Raw genomic sequence first — 23,464 nt, forward strand, 5'->3', positions numbered from 1 at the left:
TATTTCACTTACTGTGGAATGATTGAAGAAAACCGCATGGAAACTTGGAAACTAAGAGGAGTAGGCCATTCAGCCCCTTTGAGCCTGCTGCACCATTCTATACGATCATGTCTGATCCTTTATCTCAGTGTCATATTCCCACAATATCCCCAAACCCTTGACGCCTTTGAAGTAGAAAAGTCTCTTTCTTAAACACAATCAGTGACTTGTCCTCCACAGCCTTTTGCGGTAGAAAGTTCCACGGGTTCGCTGCCCTGTGAGTGAAGATACATGTCCTCATCTGAATGGGTCTAACCTATATCCTGAGATAGTGGCCTCTGGTTCTAGCCTCTCCAACCAGGGAAAACATCCTCCCTGCACCTAGTCTGTCCAGCCCTGTTAGAATTTTGTTATACGATTCAATCAGATTACCCGTCATCCTTCTAAGATCTGGTGAATGCAGGCCCAATCGAACCTCACAAGGCAGTCCTGTCAAACCTGGTGTTCAATAGAAGACAGGAGGTAGTTGAGGAAGATAGTGTGCTGGCCGAGTGAAAATTTGCAGAGGGGATGACGAATAACCAGCCAAGGTCACAGTGGGCTACTCGAGGCTGTGGCAGCGAGTTGAAAAAAAAAATTAAAGGGAGTCAGCTTAAGAACTGTTGTGGTACCGTGGTAGCGTCTCTACCTCTGAGCCAGGAGACCCAGGTTCAAGTCCCACCTGCTCCAGAAGTGTGTAATAACATCTCTGAATAGGTTGATGAGGAAAATAGCTTAAGAAGCATGCTTGCGTGCCGAAAAATATCGGCACACACCTGATCAGCCAATGTCCGATATAAAATCGTTGGAGATGGAGTGTGTGAATCTCTGCGACGAAGACAACATAACGCCAGCACGCAGGTACCTCACACCAACTCTGCATTTATACTACAGCAAGGCTGAAAGAAATGCAATCACCCTGGGCTCATTCAACAAAGTCAACTGTTTATATCTCTCCAGTGCAGACAGGGGAGCAATAAAATTTAGCACGTGTGCCTTCTGTCGTCCCCAAGGCAATTTGACATCCATCAGATAATTCATGAGCATTAGTGTGCTTTGAGGACAAGTTGGACAGGCTGTTTACACTGCATACCTTAGCAGTTTATACCTTAGCAGCACATTGACTGAAAAGATGGCCCCACTCTTTATCGAATGCAGTCACACACGACTGCACAGAGAATGATGAAATAAACATCTAAACCAGTTAAATTCTGTAATAACAGGTGGAGTGTGTGTTCATTTCAGTTCAGTACCAGACAAACAGATGGGATATATATTTATGCCAATTTAGGACTGCACCAACAGATGGGATATGAATAATACTGCATTTGCAGATGGAAACTTTTTGTCATTCGCTCTAAACTCTTAACAGTGTACTCCTGCTCTCTGAGACCCAGTACCTGAGACATTCTGTGACCATGTGTAAGCCTGTGAAATGGTGTGCAGAGAGGAAGTGTCAGTCCTTGCGAAGGAAAATGCCAGGAGGTGGAAGGGAGCCAAAGGTTATGGAGGAAGCAGACACGACAGTGGAGCTGAGGCCACAACCTGAGCGTGATCTCATCAAATGGTGCAGCAGGCTTGAAGGGCCGAATGGCTAACTCCTACCCTCTAAGCCCAATATTCCCTCAAATAAGCAAAAGACTAACTGAAATGGAACCGTGCCTGAAGTGGAACTCTGCACAATATTTACTTACTTTGAGCATTGTAACCCCTTGTGACATCTCACACCACTTGGCACAAAACAAAGGCTGGTTCTCCCTCTAAAGAAAAGGGTATGGATGTTAAAGAATACAAATCACGTTACTTGGAGAGACTGAAAAAAAGAAACAATGATGATAGCTCTCCCTGTTGAGCTACAAACCGGAGGAGCTATTGAGAATTCAATCTTGATTGTGCTTTCCAAAGGCTGTCAAACGCTGGTGGAATACCAGTGCAGCATTGTCTACACTATGTACTGAAGTTCAACCTGTTGCAAAGGATGGCACTGGCCTCGTTGCCATGGAACACTCCAAGTAGTTGGGCCATTCTATATCACCTGTCCTTTGTAAAGAAATTTACAAAGAAATCACCTTTGACCACAGGTCCATCAGCAAGTGGTCAGCACAGTGTCCTTGAGACCCTGAGGGAAAAGGAGAGGGTGGATCCTGTTGCGTGGCTCCCTGAGCAGACAGTCAAAGTCATTTGGCAGAATACCTCATCATCAGAACTTTCCAACAAGCACCAAGATATCGTTTGGCTGGTGGTGAAATGGGCATTACCTGCGATAGCCTTCATGTACGCCTGGACTCTCTGCACCACCGCACACTGCCCTCGAAGCTGCTGTGGAGGGGTTGAGACTGTCGCACACCTCCTGTTGGAATGTGCCTTTGCAAAGGAAGTCCGGAGATGCAGTGGTTTTTGTCAAGGTGCGTCCTGACAGCTCTGTTCCTCAGGACACACACCGAGATAAACATTGACTGCACCAGGAGAACCATCGACTCGGTCAAACACGCTCTTTGGTCTGCCCAAAACTTGTTGGTATTCCAGAGCAAGAAACTAATCTTGACTAATTGTTGCAGACTGGCACATTCCAGGGTGCAGGGCTGCGTGCTGAGGGACACGCTAAGGCTTGGGGCAGCTGCCGCTATGGCACAGTGGGGAAAGACCACTGTCTGAGGTCTTCCTGCTGAAAGTAAATGGGGGTCCGTTCAGTTTTCAGACCCTCCTGCTGCCTCAAATGCATGCAAATACAGTACTGCATGTGTAAGAGAGGTCTTTGATTTTTTGGATAAAGTCAAACTCCAGTGTTTGTTTGTTTCCTTGATATGCTACTGTACAGAGCCAAACTGTATTTGTGACTATGTATATGTACAAAGATATTTTTATGAATAAAGTATATTTTTGAAATTAAGAAAAAAACAGTGAAATCAGCCATTAAGATCATAGGGTGAGCTTCAGTATCACCTCCTGACTCCCCAGAGCCTGCCCACCATCTACAAGGCACAACTCAGGAGTGTGATGGAATACTTCCCACTTGCCTGGATGGGTACAGCTCCAACAACACTCCAGAAGCTTGGCACCATCCAGGACAAAGCAGCCCACTCGATTGGCACCACATCCACAAACATTATTCCTTCCAGTTACCAATGTTCAGCACACACTACTGCTACTATCCAAATGGTGAACTTCACCAAAGATCCTCAGACACCTTCCAAACACCCAACCACTTCCATCTAGAAGGACAAAGGCAGCAGAAACATGGGAACACTACATCCTGCAAGCTCCCTTCTGAGGCACACACCATCCTGACTTGGAAATATTTCGCCTTTCCTTCAGGGTCGCTGGGTCAAAATTTTTGAACTCCCTTCCTAACAGCATGTGTATCGACCTACATCCCATTGGCACAGCAGATCAAGAAGGCAGCTCACCACCACCTTCTCAAGGTCAATGAGTGATGGGTAATAAATGTTGGCCCAGGCCAGCAACTCCCACATCCCCTGAGTGACTGAAGAAAAACCATCAGCAGTTTGCATGTATCCATAAGGCTGAGCTCCATTCATCTGCCGGTTCGATTTTGGGAGTCCACATTAAATGGTTTTGCATGACAACAGGATCAAGGGTCTACCTGTATTCCATAAAGCAAGTACAGAATGCACACTGCTCACTAGATCATTAGAATTAGAGGTGTAGAAAATAAAAAAGAGCGGCTTCTGCCACCACACAAGCCCTGGTTAGATCACATCTGGGGTGTTCTGCACAGCAAGGATCTACTGGCCTTGGACAGTGTAGATTTCCCAGAATACTCCTGAAGCTCCAAGGATTAGATTGTAAAGAGGGATTATACAAACTATGGCTTGTGCTCCCTGGAATCTAGAAGGTTAATGGGTCATTTGGTTGAGGTCTTTTTTTTAGAATTTCAGTAGGATTCAATAGGGTGCATGCAGAGAAAATTGGAACAGGCACATTAAAGTCAAGCTACAAAATACTTTTTAGAAGTGTGGAATTCTCTCCCACAACTAATAACATCAGATGTTAGCTCAATTCATTGACGTAAGACCAAGATGGGTAGTTTGCTGTTTACTGAGGGATTAAAAAGATGAGCAGCCCAAATGAGCAGGTGTAGCTAGGATAAAGATAAGCCATGCTATCACTAGATAGTAGTATAGGCTCAAAGGGCTGAACAGCCTCCACCTACTTCTATGTTCTTATGAACAGATCAGAACTTTCTCAGTTGAGGACCCGGCTTCAATGAGGTGTCGATGTAGTATTGATCTATTTCCTCACGCATTACTTGCTTTTGAAAAAAGTCTAACTTAATCTGCCAGCAATAGTGGAGCTCAAATCTAAGATTAACCTGCATTTGTCTAAGATTTCAGGCTATGCTGGTGAAAGATTTATTTTAAACATTGCTAAAAAGAGAGATGAGGTGAAAACTTAGAATCTATTTAATTCAAAAAGTGTGTGTGTGTATGCCTTTCTTTTTGCAATCTAGTGCAGCAACACAAGGCAGAAAATGAGATTTGGTTCAATTATTACAAAATTTCTGTTGGACAAAACAAAGCTTGTACATAGCTTGTGCGTGTTAATATAGAAGGTCAATGTTAAAGAATGGGAAATAATACTTGTCCACATTTGCCAGTAGTTAGAGATGTGACGCTGATTTTATTTTAAGAGCACTGTGTAAAGATTTTCATTGAAGGGCTACGCTTCAAGTCAACAATTATAAATCTAGTTGTCAGGATACACTATTTAGAAGAACATTTCTGTGCATGAATGACCACAACAAATTCTTGATACATGGCATCAGGTTCAAGTTCTTTTAATTGTCCCTGGTTCTGCATGAATGTTAGATTCACATGCAATTAATCATTGTGATTAATAATGAATCTAGTTTCTTTCCTTTAATTGATGATATTGGATTTTTTGGTTTAGGTCGGTAATGACAAAGCTGATGAAAATTTAGATGGACACAGCTGCAAATTAGCGCATCCTCCCTTTTGTATATACAGGTAGATGCTGACCATATCTGACTATCGTTAAGAGGGTCTTACTGGAAAAAAGACAGTAACGCCGAGACGCAAAATCAGGAAGAAATATGTGCAGTGTAAGATATCCCTGCTACACAGTAAATATGCATGCCCAATACTGGCAAGAAATAATCCTAAAGGGATTTTCAGTGCACATATATTCTTCAACTATTTGCTGTTTTAAAGGACAGTAATTTTACTGGATTAGTAATTTAGAACAACGGACCTATACTTAAGAGATATGTGTTAAAATCCCACCATGACAACTGGGGACGGAATTTACGATCAACTGGTTAATAAATCTGGAATTGAATGCTAGTCTTATCAATAATGATTGTGCAATGACAGCCTTGTTGCATTACCCATCTGGTTCTTTGATGTCTTCTCGGGAGAAGAACTGGCACCTTTTCCCATTTTAGCCTACACGTGACTCCAGACCCATAGCATTTTGTGTTGACTCTTTAGCTACTCTCGGACATGGCTCCAGCTTGTCCCCCGCAACCCAAGCTTTGTGTTTTATCAGGCAGCTGCTGGGAGAAACTCTGCAGGCAGACCTCCATAATGGTGCTAGAAGACATCACATCCTCAACAACGTGACGGACAATAAATGCCTGGCCTAGCCAGCATTGTTCATATCCCAGGAACACGTTAAAACAAAGGCTGATGTTCTGTTTACTGGGCCTGTTAAGGAATTTTAAAGCTTAGGCCCCAAAATGAGTGCAATGCCTCAGCCATGCTTGGTCCTGCCCTGCTGAATCTTCAGTCAATGAAAGACATGAGTGCAATTGAACCTGTAACACATGTTCAAATGCCTACAATCTTAAAAGCACTGTTTCAAGAAATATAATATATATACCAAAATAAAAGGCTAAAAATGTTACAATCTCTAAGACTTCCTATTGCCCCACATCTCAGCATTTGAATAGAACTCAGATTGATTTCTGTGGCACTTTCACTTAACTTCCTCCAATTTGACAAGAGCAATCAGAATCCTAATTAGGAGAGAGAGAGAGAGAGAGAGAGAGGGAGAAAACTTGGGCAAGTAAATAATAGTCAGATTGTCCCCAAAAGATATTTTTCTCCCCAACTTAGGCATGATCATTGCTCAGTCCTTTGTGTATAGGAGTCGAGACGTCATGTTGAGGTTGTACAGGACATGGGTGAGGCCTCTTCTGGAATACTGTGTCCAGTTCTGGTTGCCCAGTTATAGGAAGGATATTATTAAGCTGGAGAGAGTTCACAAGAGATTTACCAGGATGTTGCTGGGTATGGAAGGTTTGAGTTATAAAGAAAGGCTGGATAGGCTGGAACTTTTTCACTGGAGCGTAGGAGGTTGAGCGGCGACCGTTTAGAAGTTTATAAAATCATTAGGGGTATAGACAGGGTTAATGGTAGTTGTCTTTTCCCGAGGATGGGGTATTTCAAGACTACAGTGCACATTTTTAAGGTGGGAAGGAAGAGATTTAGAAAAGACATGAGGGGCAATTTTTTTATACAGAGGGTGGTTTGCATGTGAAATGAACTTCCTGAGGAAGTGGTGGATGTGGGTACATTGCAACGTTTAAAAGACATTTGGATAGGTACATGAATAGGAAAGGTTTGGACGGATATGGGCCAGGAGCAGGCAGGTGGGACTAATTTAGTTTGGGATTATGTTCGGCATGGACTGGTTGGACCGAAGGGTCTTTTTCCCTGCTGCATGACTCGATGACTGTATGAAAAAAATGCAACTTTGAAAATAACACTTGAAACAAAATAATTACTATTTCATAATCATGCGATTAAATCATAGAGGTCTACAGTATTGAAAAAGGCCATTCAGCCCATCGAGTCGGGCCAAAAATAAGTATGTAACTAAGCTAGCATTCTATCTAAATGGTGTCATAAAATTGGTATTTATGCCTCCATTAACAATTTTACTAGGAGATCACAGACCTTCTAAAAAGCCTCAGATATAGCGAATGCTTTTTATGCATCAATTATTCTGGGCAGCATAGAGCGACAGCAGTAACTTCCAGGCCAAATAGAGATGATGATTTAGTTATCCTGGCAGTCACGGCTAGAAACTGTTACTGCAGTAAGTGACCAGGCCTCACTCAATGTATTTAAGTTATATTATTGAATTAATGATCCTCCACTCACTGCATTCACTAGGGGATTGTAAAAGTCAGAAGTCATTGTTGTCATCTTTGTCCCAGGTCTGCTGCAGTCCAAAAAAGTTATTTGCAAGCAGACTCTGCAGACTGTTTGCTGTAGCACGCTTTCAAATAGACTCGCAAGAATTCACATATGAGAGTTGATCTCCACATAGGGAACCAAAGCTATATGGAGGCAGGTACTTGTCCATCCTCCCTGGACTGACCTATCTCCTGCCTACCTCCCCACCTACACTCACCTTCACTGCCTCCATCCCCACCTCTTTGACCTGTCTGTCTCCTCTCCACCTATCTTCTCCTCTATCCATCTTCTATCCACCTCCCACTCTCGCCCTATTTATTTCAGAACCCCCTTCCCCTCCCCTATTTCTGATGAAGGGTCTAGGCCTGAAACGTCAGCCTTCCTGCTCCTCTGATGCTGCTTGGCCTGCTGTGTTCATCCAGCTCTACATCTTGTTATCTTGTTTTATCAAAGCTATATGTAGTTTTTTAGTTGGAGAGATATTAGAGGGCTGGGAATAATTGGTTCAAGCCAGAAATGTTGCCCTCATTGCTATATTTCCATCTTGATCCTGGAAATGTCCTGGTCATTGTGACCAATTTACTGTGATAGTTCCTGTTATTGAAGTAGAGATGATCATGAATGATGGAGAAAGCTGACAAAAAGTCCTCATGGACATACAATTATTAAAACTTCACAAACATGTCACAGTATTACATTTCACCTTAACGCTGTTTTCATACCAGGAACTACTCTTGGGTCCAAATGAATATTGGTTTACAAAGGTAACATTGTAGAAGGCAGTATCTGAAAGGGATAACTGGCCACACAAGATAAACTCTATCCATCAGGTTGTGAAGGACTGTTCCTGGGATGAGCTAACCAGAGTTGGGTGTGTCCTATGAATCTTCAATGTTTTAACCAGAGTGGCAGAGAACTCCTGAGTGATTCTTCTTGGTGTTGATAGCATGTAGCTAAAATATAATGTGTATTTATACTTAGGTTGAGCTTGTTGTCTCACAAGAGACAATCATGTATCTTAGGTGTAATATAACTAGCCAATAAATATTATGCAATAAACCTTTACTGTTTAATTAAGACAGACTCTCGCTTCTTCCTAACATGTGGTGTGGGCTTCCTTTCCCACTTGGTATGAATAACTTGACTGAAACCAGTAAGAAGGACCGATAGCAGCAAATCTCCCCAAGATATCCCAGATAGTTCCAGCAAAATGCACATTTGCAAACTGCTGGTGGTGCTAATATAGAACATACCAACAGATAACACAAGCAAAAACGCTTAGTAAAGGCATGTAGCTTGTTCCACGTGGTCATATTCCAAATGGAATGGAGGGAGAAGCCTTAGTTGGCATTGATGGGTGCGCAAGAGGAGAAGGCAAGAGATTGGCACGAGGTAATAATGCTTGTTTGAAGAGGCAGTGCTAGCACGATGGTCCAGAGGGCCTCCTTCTGCACGATAGCAATTCTTCTATGATCCTGACTTATAAAGGACCAAAACACAGACTCCATGAATGTCCATGATTTTGGAAATTGCGGGCTGCCTGCTTATAACAAAGGTGCACAAACCTACACAGAGTTTCAGAAGAACTTCTTACATGGAACCTGCAACTGTTTTACAATGTGCATTCCGTTCCTCCTAAAGGTTCAGTTTGCAAGAACTACCAAAACAAACATCTGTATGCTGAGGTCTGCATTTGGCATACAGGCATGAATAAGAAAACTTAGAAACTTCAGAAAACTAAAAATAGACTGAAACAGTTTTTGGAAAATAAATTGCTGAAGAATTGATTTGTCTAAATATGCAACAAAATACATCTGCACCTACCAGGCCAACCTGAACTTCAAGATCTGAACATGCTGAAATCTCGGCAAGGAACCTTGAAATGTCACATAATGAATTTTTCAGTGATTTGTTTGGCAGCTCATCGAATCCTTACGGTTCAGAAAGAGGCTAGTCGGCCCATCAAGTCTGCACTGACTGACCTCCCCACATTTAGCTTGGTCAATCCCCCCTAACTTGCACACCTTTGGACTGCGGGAAGAAACTGGAGCACCCAGAGGAAACCCACGCAAACACGGGGAGAATGTCCAAATTCCACACAGACTGTCACCCAAGGTTGGAATCAGACCCATGTTCCCGGCACTGTGAGATAACAGTGCCACCCTATCAATGTATTTATTCCAATTCCTTCTAAATCCATGGCCTCGGCCATCTAGAAAGACAAGGGCAGCAGATACAGGGGAACATCGCCACCAGCAAGTGCCCCTCCAAGCCAGGCCCCATCCTGGTTTGGAAATATGTTGCTGTTCCTTCTGTTTTGCTGAGTCAAAATCATGGTGCTCCCTCGCTAATAGCACTGTGGGTGTACCTCCAATCCACATACTGCAGTGATTCAAAGCAGTGCTCACTATCATCTCCTCAAGGGCAATTAGGGATGGGCAACAAACATTAGCATTACTAAGATGCCCACAAGCCGTGGATAAATAAAGTAAAGGTTGAACATCCTTTGGAGGTAAATAGGACATTCCACACTGAGGGCAAGAAAAATCATATGCTACGAACTCCAGGAAGAACTTCACTGACAATCAGTTTATCAGAGTCTGTGGCTCCATCTTGTATGGGAGGCCTAGACAGTGAATAGCATTCACAGCTCTGGTGGACCAAGTTTTCCTGACAGAGCTCACAATGCCTTGTTTCCTCATGTATTCCATTTCCAGAATTAGAGGGACTGAGTGAGAGGGAAGCCAAGACAAAGAACATTAACACTTTCTACATTCAAAAACCAAACTGACCAGAAGATCGAGGACCAGAAGTAGGCTGTTCTGCCCATCCAGTGTACTCCACCATTCAACAGGTTCATGGCTGATCTAATAATCCTCAACTCCACTTTCTTGCCTTTTCCCCATAACCCTTGATTCCCTTCCTGATTAAAAATCTGTCTGTCTCAGCCTTGAATATACTTAACAAGCCAATCTCAACAGCCCCCTGCAGTAAAGCATTCCACAGATTCACTACCCTCTCAGAGAAGAAATTCATCCTCATCTCTGTCTTAAAAGTGCTCAAAAACAAACCTTTATTTTCCATTTCCAATGCCACACAAGTTCAAAGCTAGGTGCACGCCACTAAGTTGAGAATGCACTGATTTGATCTATTTTAAATAAACAATTTTTAGTTTGAAGTTTTTGAAGAGTGGATAATGACAAGTCAGTGTCAGCAAAATAAAACTAGATGAATGGTTACACCAAAATAAATAATATTGCAGAGTTGAGGCCTGGATTTGTTGGGTGAGACACAAGTAAGGACTGATGCAGTTGAAGTATCTAGGATAAGTAAAGGAGTTTATAAGGTAGCCAGAAATGATTTACTTTAATGGGGAGTCCAACACAAGGGGAAATCTAGGACTGCTTCTATTAGAGATAGTAGGAACTGCCGATGCTGGAGAATCTGACATAACAAGGTGTAGAGCTGGATGAACACAGCAGGCCAAGCAGCATCAGTAGCAGCATCTAAAGAAGGGTCCAGACCCAAAATGTCAGCTTTCCTGCTTTACTGATGCTGCTTGGCCTGCTGTGTTCATCCAGCTCTACATCTCGTTATCTCTGCTTCTATTAGTACAGGTTAGCAGACAGACTAAACTTCACTGCTTTACTATTCACTAACAAATAAAGCAAACCATTCTGATCTGCTAAGATTCTTACCATTTCTCATAGATGCACCATAGAAAGCATCCCATCTGGGTACATCACAGCTTGGTATGGCCCAAGACCGCAAGAAATTACAGAGAGTTCCGAACATAGCCCACTCCATCGTGTAAACCTGCCTTCCATTTATTGACACCATCTATACTTCCCGCTGCCATCATAATCAAAGACCCCTCCCACCCCGGTTATATTCTGCTCCACCCTCTTCCATCGGGCATAAGATACAAAAGTTTGAAAACCCGTGCCATCAGATTCAAGAATAGCTTCTTCCCCGCTGTTATCAGACTCATAAATGGACCTCTCATATATTACATTGATTCTTCTCTGCACCTTCTTTGTAGCTGTAACACTATATTTTGCCTTTTGTTCTATTATCCCAATGTGTTTATGTAAGGTATGATTTGTCAGATCAACAGGCAAAAAAAAGACTTTTCGCTGTATCCCAGTACACGTAATAAGAAATCAAATCAAATCAACTTCACTCATGCAGGAACACAATGTGGATCTTTCTGAATATATGAAGCTATTTGGCTCACACACTCTCAATATATCCCACTCTACATTCTCAACAAATACAACTGAGTATCATTCTGCCTCAAAAGTGTAGAAACCTTGATTTACTGATGGAATGAAATAAGAAGGTCCAGTTTCCTGTCTCCAAGGCAACTGGGAAACTGCAGCCTATAAAGGTAAAGTCACCATCATCCCAGAGAACCACAGGGCTGCTGTGTCTCATTAGAGAGAAGCGACTGGATGTGAGTTTAAGCTGAGGGTCACTGTGCCCCAGGCAATGGGAGAGGTTGGGAAGGAAAGCCCGTCATGGTAACCTCAGCTGGTGTGGGAATTAAACTCTGTGTTGCAAACCAGCCGTCCCATGAACTGAGCTACAGGACCCCTTTACGGCATTCTATACAGCTGAACGCAATAAAGAAAATCCATTGCCTCGTCCTGCACGGGCAAGGACCTGGTCTCCCTTCACTCAATCCCAACACAAGCTCACCACCGGTTTGCCAAAGCACTGTGACTACAATTTCCCTCCATCGCACTGATATTCCATCATGGGACTGATTGTCTATGGAGATGTAAGGGACAAGTACCAGTGTGCACTTTCGGGTCAATTTCAAAACAGTATTTTACTCCTTCGAGTCATTAAGTGGGTATCAGTACAGACTCTTTGGACCAGTTACAGGTGATTCGAAAAGGAAGACTCATCGATGGGCTCAGTATAAATCTTCACGAGTTGCAAATGAAATAAATGGGTGTAAATCAGAGTCTGGCACAACAACATAAATCATTTAGCTGCAGGCTGGTGATTAAAGCTTACTAGAATTAACAGTCAATCTAAATTAAGCACAGCCAACTAATTGTTATGAATTTGCATAAGTCAAAGTGAATCTGATTTGAAAAGGCACCCTTACAATTATAGGATTAACTTGGAATTAAATTCATTCTGGAGCTGTCTGAACCAGCACAAACATCTGATCCTAATTAGATTCAGTTCAAGTGTCCCTTATGGACCTTCAACATATTTTTCAATGCACGTGTGACATGTTATATAGACCGGTGAAACTATAGTGCAAACAGATGGCATCTCCCTTTGCTAAACTGTTTACACAGGAACAAATCTTTCCTGAAGTTAAGTCAACAAGTCTTCAGACTGCAACTTATTTCATAGTCACACTGAAGTGAAGGCACATACACTCACACTGGGACCCTTATTATTGCCATAAACCGATAGATCAGATTCTAGATCTTGGGATCTTTCATCGGACACATTACTTAGGTCAATTTAGGTGATCAGGGAGTTAATAAGCAGAAATGGAATGCCCATTTAGGAACAAATCACTACAGATGCTGGAATCTGTCCTGAAAACAAAAAGTGCTGGAAATGGCAGCTGGTCAGGCAGCATCCATGGAGAGAGAGTAAGATAACATGTCCAGTCTAAATGACTCTTCATCAGAGCTCACTATCCAAAGGCCTAAACTCAGTCTTTCCAGGTGAAGCAGTATTCCACCTGTACCTCTTCCAATCCTGTATATTGTTGGAACACCTCCAGTCTGAACGCAAGCATAGCCCCAACCTTCTGGTAGCCGGTCATTTTAACACAGCGCCCTGCTCACATGCCCATGTGTCTGTCCTCAGCATCCTGCAGTGTTCCAGTGAATCTCAGCTCAAACTGGAGGAACATCTCATCTTCAGACTAGGCACTTTACAGCCTTCTGGGCTTAATATTGAGTTCAACGTCTTCAAATTGTGAGCCAACTCCCATTCCTTCCCTTTCTTTTAACTTTACTTGTTACATTGTCTGTCACCATGTCCTCTCTCCCCACCCTGCACTCCAGTGGGACTGCCTGTTCTTTCCAGTTTGGCAGTTAGACACACCATTGTTCTGCCATTCTCATATTTCGATCACTTAACCTGAACTATCAACATCTTTTTTTCCCTGAGCACTCCATCCTCCTCAACTATTGCATAAATGCCTCCCCCTCCACACTTCACGTCAACTCTGATGAAGAGTCATCTAGGCTCAAAACATTAACTTGCTCTCTCTCCATGGAAGCTGCCTGACCCACTGTGATCTCCAGCATTTGTTGTAGAGAGTACCTATTTCATCAGATGGGAATAATAACTGATGGAAATTCCACCTCAGCTCGGATTTAAGCATCAACAAAACAACAGGCCTCACAGCAGCAGTATTGGCAACGTTGCTTATTCCACCTCCTCCAAGGGTCTGGTTTCAGAAAGTGAGAAACAGGGTCAGAAGGGGAGGCCACGATCAGGTTTTTCCACTGTGTCTCAGTTCAGAATATGACCCTTGCAATCATCGGCACATTACCAACATTGTCCACAAGATACTCACTAGCCTTTTTGTTCACTGCAAGTCTAGATGAAGGAAGCCAGTTGCAAACCATTATGGAAATCATCCTGTTACAGAATGCATCATCTAAATAAAAAGCTGTAATGGTTGTACTTTGTATACCGCTCGAAACAAGCCTGGGATCACCTTGATCTCAAGGTACAGTTCAACAGAGCAAAAGTCCGAAATAACGAGGCTCATTAACAACCAGGGATAGAAGAAGAATTGCACGCAATCACTTGGTTTTAAGTTAAAGATAAAAGGGGAAAAATGTTCAAATACTGTTCTTTTCAGGACTGGGTTATCAAATAGGGGCTGTTATTTGATAAAAGAAGTGAGTGCTAGGCCACTGAGTTTAACCTTGTGCTACACTTCAATCACTTGACATTTGAGGCCAACTACTTCTAAGATTGAGGACTGAAAGACTCTCCAATGTAGCCACTTAAGAAATCATTTGGTAAACTCCCTGCTAAGACTGACCACTAAAGGTTTCAAGCTCCAGCAACGACATTGGGTTCAGCCAATGCAGAACTCAATTCACAAAACAATCGATCCATGATGTAAAGCAGTTTGATATTTCGCTGGTCAAATTCTCTGGAGGAGCATACAAACATTACATACCAAAGCTTGTTTATCAGTGAGCCATTCTTTCACAGTCGACACCGCGATCTCAGCTGCATCATCTTGAGGGAAGCCTGAAGATAAGAAAGAACTCTGCTTTAATTTCTGAAATAGTTTTATTTTTATTCACTCAGATATCAAATATTAGATAAAGTAAAGTGGAAGATATCGATCCTTTGTTTCTCCACAAACAATTACTCCACAACCTAATTTATAAGTGTGCAAACCCAATCAAGTCACCACTTATTGGAAGGTGAAGAGCGTGAGGATTTCAAAGAGGAAAGGAAATTGCTACAGGGTAGGCTTCAACAGTTGTACAATTTCAATCATGAAAACAGTGCATTGTCAGCTCATGAGAAATTTTGCAAACAGAAAAAAACAGTGAATCTTTCACACCCACCAGGAGTGGCAAAGCACTTTATAGCCGATTAAATATTTTTGAACTGTTGTAACTTTCGCAATGTAGAAAACACAGGTAACAAGCTCCCTCTGAAAGCACTGTGATAACGACTGATCTGCTTTTTGGGATGGTGATGGGAGATAAGCAATGTTGTAGGGCACATGGAGGATCTAATCTGCTCTTTACCTAAATAGCAAAATGAGATCTATTATGCTGAACTGGGAGAGAAAATTCTGAAGAAGGGTCACTGGACTTGAAGCAAAAACTTTGTTTCTCTCCACAGATGGTGCTAGACCTGCCGAGTTTCTCCACTAATTTCTGTTCTTGTTTTAGAGAAGTTTGGGCCTGAGTTTAAAGTCTCATTTGACAGACTGCAGTATAGATAGTGTCTTTTGTTTTATTTATTAAATATATCTTTGTACATATACATAGTCACAAATGCAATTTGGTTCTGTATAGTAACATATCAAGGAAACAAACAAACATTGGAGATTGACTCTATCCAAACAAACCAAAAGCATCTCTCACATGTACAAGGTTATATTTATATGCATTTGAGGCACCATGGGGGTCCAATAACTGAATGGACCCTCATTCAACTTCAGCAGAAAGATCTCAGACTGTGGTCTTTCTCTGCTGCACCTTGTAATACACCCTCACTACTGCTCCAGAGTGTAACCAAGACTTTAGGGCTCAAAGATCTCCTGATGCTGTTGTTGCGAGGGACTTTTTCCTTTATTCATTCACAGGATGAGGGTGTCACTGGTTAGGCAGTATTTATTGCCCATTCCTAATTGCCCAGAGCCACATTGCTGTGGGTCTGGAATCACTGGTAGACCAGACCAGGTAAGGATGGCAGTTTCCTTCCCTGAAGGACATTAGTGAACCAGATGGGCTTTTTCAATAATTGACAATGGATTCACGGTCATCGTTAGATTCTTAATTCAAGATATTTATTGAATTCTAATTCCACCATCTGCTGTAGTGGGATTCGAACCTATGTTATATGGTTTTCTGGATTAACAGTCCAGTGGTAGTACCATTAGGCCATCACCTCCCCACTCACTTTTAAGTGGATGTGCTTCTGTTCTTAGAACACGTCACTAATGGGGAAATGATGAAGTTATCAAGTCTATGTCAGTCATGTGAACAAGTTCTCCAACTGTATAACTCTTCTCAAATCCTCAGTAAATTAACGTGTGTATTAGAACATAGAACATAGAACAGTGCAGCACAGTACAGGCCCTTCGGCCCACGATGTTGTGCCGACCTATTATCCTACTAAGATCAATCTACCCTGCATACCCTACATTTTACTATCCTCCATGTGCCTATCCAAAAGTCGCTTAAAAGTCTCTAAAGTATCTGAATCCACTACCACTGCCGGCAGCGTGTTCCACACGGCCACCACTCTCTGTGTGAAGAACCGACCTCTGACATCACCCCCTATACCTTCCTCCAATCACCTTAAAATTATGCTCCCTCGTGACAGTCATTTCCGTCCTGGGAAAAAGTCTCTGACTATCCACTCTATCTATGCCTCTCATCACCTTGTAAACCTCTATCAAGTCACCTCTCATCCTTCTTTGCTCCAATGAAAAAAGCCCTAGCTCCCTCAACCTTTCCTCATAAGACCTGTCCTCCAGTCCAGGCAGCATTCTTGTGTTAACCAGACCCTTTGTATACTTGGTGCCTCCATGCTCAACTGTTAAGCCAGAACAAGGAAAAATCCAACAATAGTCACTGATTTTGTAAAGGTGACAGTTTTAAAATTTGGGCAAGCAACAAGGGTCCCCCAGATCATTTTCATGATATTTTGGCCAATTCGACACTAACTTTAATTTGTCTGGTACCTTCAACGTTAAAAAAAACCCAAAGCACTTCAATTAACAATTGTGACTTGTGAAATAAAACTGCTTATATTGAAATTGTTTTAAACAAAAAAAATCAATTCATTAATGAGATTGAAACAGGTTAAACTGGTGTTACAATGAAATTACTGTTCTATTGTATAGGAAACCCACGATACCATTCTTCTCTCATTCAAGCCACGGTCCGTGTTTCAGCAGCCAAAGGAAATCAATACGTTCAGATGCAAGGTGCTTAATCTTTGTTTACATATGGACTAAATCCCTTCATTATAATTTTAGCAATGCCAACACCTATGAATCTCAAAGGAGCCAAACATAGCTGGTAGCATAGGTCTCAAACGAGCACCAATGTTGAGGCATAGCACTCATCACAGACCCCTTCAGACTAGTTCCCGAATTGACCCAGAATATTGGAAATATTCCTTCGAGAACTGCTCAGCATTGTCAATGGATACACTTAATCATTCAGTTCCAGAATATCCAGTCGATGCTGGGACGGCTGCACTGGAGAAGGGAGCCCACACTCTGGAGAATCTTTGAACATCAGTTTTGGGAATCTGGCACTTTCCTCTGGAAAGGAGTGGTTAGTATGAGCGAACTGGAAATTGCTGCATTCTTCATTCCATCATGCTGATTCTTAGAAACAATTAAACAACTAGCTCCTGACATAGAATGGCATGTAATGTCAATAGTGAACCCGTGTTTTGGCAACGGGATTTAATCAATAAAAGGGTGCTTCCTGAAACCTCAAAAAGTCATTGATACTCTATAAAATCTTCCTGTTGACTTTTCCAATTGCCAGTTCCCATATCTATATGTATACAGTGGACACTGATCCTGTAAACATATGACACTGTGGGATCAGTCTCCATCAGTGGGAGCATTTTGTCACCTCCTCTGGTGGCAGGCTGTAAGTACAGTATGACAAGTTTACATTGACAAAGACAACACAGTGTGGAGCTGGAGGAACACAGCAGGCCAGGCAGCATCAGAGAAGCAGGAATGTTGATGTTTTGGGTCGTGACCCTTCTTCAGAAAAATCTTCTGATTTTCTGAAGAAAGGTCCCGACCTGAAACAGCAACTTCCCTGCTCCTCTGATGCTGCCTGGCCTGCTGTGTTTCCCCAGCTCCACGCTGTGTTATCTCTGACTCCAGCATCTGCAGTTCTTGCTATCTCTTGACATTGACAAATTCCAGTTATAAATCTGGATACACAGTTAGGGCTGAGACACCGAGGAATAATTTTTATTTACATGATGAGTCCTCATTACAGCCAAACAAATTTCTGCCACCAGAAGATTAACTTCACAAGTGCAGAATCTGCTTCTTTCCTAAGTATTGGTGTGGCATTAACAAAAAACAACAAAATAATTAAAATAATATGGTATAGTATATAGTTTCCTGCCAGTCTTGTAATCACCTCTGTTTTCCCCGATTGTTATTTTGCTTTTAGCAGGAGATTGAGTTATATTTCCAGCCTTAGGAATCTGCATGACTCAGTGAGGATTGCAAATGTCATAAGTCACACGACACCAGGTTATAGTCCAACAGGCATATCTGAAATCACAAGCTTTCACAGCACTGCTCCTTAGTCAGGTGAAGTCTCTTTGAAATCACAAGCTTTCTAAGAGCTGTTCCTTCATCGTGTGAAATGAGCTTCACCTGATGAAGGAGCAGCGCTTTGAAAGCTTGTGTGATTTCAAATAAACCTGTTGGACTATAACCTGGTGTCGTGTGACTTCTGACCTTGTCCACCCCTGTCCAACACCGGCACCTCCACATCATTGTAACTGAGATTGATCGAAGAACCTCACTGTTTCTTGCCGTGTTCACGCTTATCAGTGCCACAGTTCAGAGGTCACCATGTCGGATCAAAGGTCAGATTCCAGCAAGTCCCTGGTTGAAAACATTCTCAGAGGAGCTGTTAGCAAGGTGACTGCTGGGGACTGCTTCTTGGCCACCGACTACAAAATCCACTGTAGTTCTATTTCAATATTCATGCGCTGCCCACTCAATTTGTCCTTGAGGTGTTGTTGATGGTGGACGTGCATCCTGAACCACTGTAGTGCTTTCAGTGTAGGTTTGGGCTAAATACTTTTAAAAATGAAACGTTGGTGAAAACTTTCCTAACGCAGAAACTGATTTGAAGACCAGATATTATTATTTGGTATACTTATTATTCATTCTACCTTAGACGAAAGAGCAGGACTATAAGCCCCCTCTTACAATCTATTTTTTAAATTCTATATATATGTAGGAGAGAAACAGAGATATGCTGGGTCCATAAGCATAATTTGGTGATTCTGTCCATACTGTCCATGTCAGTCTTTTTTTTCTTGTTTGCTTGTGGGCATCGCTGCCTGGGTCAGCATTTCTTGCCCATCCCTAGTTGCCCCCTTGAGAAGGTGGGGGTGAGCTGCCTTCTTGAACCGCAGCAGTCCATGTGCTGTAGGCAGACCCACAATGCCCTTAGGGAGGGAATTCCAAGATTTTGACCCAGCGACAGTGAAGGAACAGTGATATATTTCCAAGTCAGGATGGTGAGTGGCTTGGAGAGGAACTTGCAGGGGGTGGTGTTCCTATGTATCTGCTGCCCTTATCCTTCTAGATGGATGTGGGTTTGGAAGGTGCTGTCTGAGGATCTTTGGCGAATTTCTGCAGTGTTCTTGTACCCACTGCTGCTCAACACAAACCTCCGCTCATCCCTCTTCACCTCACTCATCAACATATCCTTCTATTTCCTGTCTGCCTCATGTTTATTCTGCTTCTCTTTGAATAAAATCAATATTATTCACCTCGGCTATACTTTGTGGCAACAAATTCTACATTTTGACCACTGTCTGGAACTGACATTTCTCGTGAATTCCATAATAGGCTTATCGATGACTACTTTACATTGAAGTCCCCCAATTCAGAAGTCTTCACAAATGGAAACACTTTCTCAATCCCTACCCTATCAAACTCTTTGATTGTTGTAAAGACCTCTTCCAGATCAACCCTCAGCCATTGTTCACTCTGTTCCCTACAACTTGCACTCAAAACCATGGAAGGGACATTTGTCATGATACTGTATAAGAACATGGTTTAATTCAACATATTTTTGTCACTTTTGCTGCAAGCGTTCAAATGATGCATGTTATCAGTAAAATTTAGATCATCTGAAACTCGCCATATCAAAGTAATTTAAACGCTACATGTAATTAACTCCTGTGATTACCAGTTTTGTCTCAAATAATTACTTTGTGCGGACAGTTACAATCCCATGGGCTTGTTCTTAGATATATCAAAATGTCAGGCCCATGTATCTGGAACCGGAATTAATTTTATGATGTACTTAATTATTTCAAAGTCAGTATTGAACTGCTCGAATGACTTTTTTTTAAATTAAGAAAAAGACAGTCGCTTGCAGAAATCTGAAAATATCTTGAAAAATTCAATCGCCAATCAAATTGCAAAATCTTTCGGTTCAACAGACTTACTCTGCAAAATGATGTTCTCCATAGTTAGTATCAGTAACTGCTAATCCAGAAGGAAAATCCATTAAAAAAAATACAGTAACTTGGAAATCAATGCACTGGTCATCCTGCAGCTTCATTTTGATGTATAAAAGACAACCAGACCAGGATGTGTCATTCACCAGTTTTACTGGGCAGTTTTGGTCTCCCTTTCCGAGGAAGGATGCTCTGGCTCTCAAGGGAGTGCAGCGAAGTTTACCAGGCTGATTCCGGGGATGGGGAGGCTGATATATGAGGAGAGATTGACTAGGTTAGGATTGTTTCTGCTGGAGTTCAGATGAATAAGGTGGGGATCTGATAGAGACTTATAAAATTCTAACAGGACTGGACAGGGTAGATGCAGGGAGGACGTTCCTGAAGGTGGGTGTGCCCAGGACCAGGACACTCACTCTGAGGATTCGAGGTAGACTATTTAGGATGGAGATGAGGAGACATATCTTCACCCAAAGAGTAGTGAGCCCGTGGAATTCGTTACCACAGGGAGTAGTTGATGCCAGAACATTGAACATATTCAAGAGGCAGCTAGATATAGCGCTAAGGGTGAATGGGATCAAAAGTTATGGGGAGAAAGCAGGATTAGGCAGTTGAGTTGGACGATCAGCCATGATTGTGTTGAATGGCCTTCTCCTGCTGCTATCTTCTATGTTTCTATGCCCCTCATCCAAGGCGATTATGTCAATCTGTCATACATTGGATTTGATTTGTTTTGATTTGACTTATTACTTTCACGTCTTCTGAGGCACAGTGAAAAGTGTTGCCTTACATGCTACACAGGCAGATTGTGCTATACAAGTGTATCGGGGTAACAGAACAGGGTGCAGGGTACAGTGTTACAGCTGCTGAAAAGGTCCAGACAGAGAGATCAACATTAACATTAAAGAGGTCCATTCAAAAGTCTGATAACAGTGGGGAAGAAGTTGTTCCTGAATCTGTTCATATCTGTAAACTAACTTTTGTATCTTGTGCCCAATGGAAGAGGGTGGAAGAGAATATAACCAGGGTGGGAGGGGCTTTGATTACATTGGTTGCTTTCCCAATGCAGTGGGAATTATAGATGAAGTCAGTGGGTAGGAGGCTGGTTTGTGTGATGGACTGGGCTGTGTTCACAATTCTCTGCAGTTTCCTGCAGTCTTGGGAAGAGCAGTTGCCAAACCACACTGTGATGCATCCGGAAAGGATGATTTCTAGGTCAATGAAAGCAAAGTACTTCAGATGCTGGTAATCTGAAATGCTCACAGAAAATGCTGGAGAAACTCAGCAGGTCTGGCAGCATCTGTAGAGAGAGAAGCAGAGTCAGTGTTTTGAGTCTGGTGTGACCCTTCTCAGTACTCTGAGGCAATGGCCTTGTGGTATTATCACTGAGCTGTATAATCCAAAGATCCCAGCTAACATTCTGGAGACCTGGGTTCAAATCCTGCCATGGCAGATGGTCAAATTTGAATTCAATAAAAATATCTGGAATGAATAGTCCAAGCAACATCTTCAGTTTAAAATTCTCCTCTTTCTTTTCAAATCCCTCCATGGCCTGACTCCCTCCCCTATCTCCGAAACCACCTCCCAACCCTCCAAGATATCTGCACTCTAATGATTCTAGTCTCTTGCGCAATCCCAGTTTAAACTATTGTACCGTTGATAGCCATACCTTCTGTAGTCTAGGCCCCAAATCTCGAATATTCTCCGCCATACCTTCGGTAGTCTAGGCCCCAAATCTCGAATATTCTCCCCAGAAACCTCTCTATTTCACATACCACTGGGATTATCACTGGGTTGTTAATCCAGAGACCCAGGTAATGTTCTGGGGACCTGGGTTCGAATCCTGCCATGGCAGATGGTGGAATTTGAATTCAATAAAATATCTGGAATTAAGAGTCTAATGATGACCATGAATCCATTGTCGATTGTTGGGGAAAAACCCATCTGGTTCATTAACGCTCTTTAGGGAAGGAAACTGCCATCCTCACCTGGTCTGGCCTACATGTGACTCCAGACCCACAGCAATGTGGTTGACTCTTAACTGCCCTCTGGGCAATTAGGGATGGACAATAAATGCTGACCTAGCTAGTGATGCCCTCATCCCGTGAATGATTAAAAAAAAACTCTCAGTCATACTGGACTTGAAACATTAACTCTGCTTCTTTCTCCTCAGGTACTACTAGATCTGCTGAGTTTATCCAGCATTTTCTATGTTAGCCTCATGCGTACCACAGTGGATAGAGGGTAAACAGTAGATACGTTATATTTGGATTTCAGTATTGGAGGTGGTATATTGGCATGAATAGATAATTGACTAATGGGCAGGAAACAGGACTGGGGATGAGGAGTCCTTTTCAGATTGGTGACCTGTAACCAGTGGAGTTCCACAGGGCTCAGTGCTGACACAACTGTCAGCAATATATATTAATGATTAGGAGGAAGGGAGTGAATGTACAGCAGCCAAATTTGCAGACAACACAAAATTAGGTGAAAAGCAGATTGTGAGATGGATGAAAACAGTTTTCAGGAAGATATTGGTAGGTTAAATGAATGGGCAAAACGTTGGCAAATGGAGCACAATGTGGGAAAATGCGAAGGTCTTCATTTTGGAAGGGACAATAAAAGAACAATATTATTTAAATCGAGAAAAACTGCAGAAAGCTGCAACACAAATGAACTTGGTGGTATATGTGCAGGAAACACAGAAAGCTAGCACACAGCCAGCAGGGAATCAGGAAGGCTAATGGAACGTTGGCCCTTATTTCAACGGGGTTGGACTGCAAGAGTAGGGAAGTCTTACTGTAACTGTACAAGGTGCTGGTGAGACATCTGGAGTATTGCGAGCAATTTTGGACCTCTTATTTAAGAAAAAATATCATTTCATTGGAGGCAGTTCAGAGAAGCTTCACTAGGATGGTCCCTGGTACGGAGAGGTTGTCTAATAAGCAAAGGTTAAACAGCTGGGACTCCACTCCCAAGAGTGTGGATGATTGAGAAACGATCTTATTGAAACAAACAGGATTCTTAAGGGGTTTGACAGGGTAAATGCTGAAAGGATATTTCCCCTCATGGAAGAGTCGAGGACCAGAGAGCACAGTCTCAGAACTAAGGGGTGCCAATTTAAGACTGAGATGAAGAGAAATCTTTTCCCTCAGATGGTTGTGAGTGTTTGGAACTCCTTGCCACAGAGAGCTGTGGGAGAAAAATCCTTGTGTATACTTAAGGCTGAGATAGATTCTTGATGGGTTGGGGAATCAAGGGGAATGGGGAAAGGGCAGGAAAGTGGACGTGAGGAATGTCAGATCAGCCACGATCCTATTGAA

The 23,464-nt window shown here is 42.4% G+C and overlaps 1 protein-coding gene across 1 annotated transcript in view; it reads right to left on the reverse strand.

Moving 5' to 3' along the window:
- The window catches only part of LOC109910669 (ADP-ribose glycohydrolase MACROD2-like), a 167,665-nt gene extending 145,813 nt beyond the window's left edge, over window positions 1-21,852 (reverse strand). Inside the window, exons 1-2 of the mRNA XM_048600894.1 lie at window positions 21,811-21,852; window positions 14,383-14,487 (exon numbers count right to left, since the gene is read on the reverse strand). Of these exons, the coding sequence (XP_048456851.1) occupies window positions 14,383-14,487; window positions 21,811-21,852 (147 nt within the window). The remainder of the gene's footprint in view (window positions 1-14,382; window positions 14,488-21,810) is intronic.
- Between the last annotated feature and the right edge of the window lie 1,612 nt (window positions 21,853-23,464).

The sequence above is a fragment of the Rhincodon typus genome, chromosome 9, assembly GCF_021869965.1.
Source record: "Rhincodon typus isolate 14 chromosome 9, sRhiTyp1.1, whole genome shotgun sequence".
Classification (NCBI taxonomy): Eukaryota; Metazoa; Chordata; class Chondrichthyes; order Orectolobiformes; family Rhincodontidae; genus Rhincodon; species Rhincodon typus.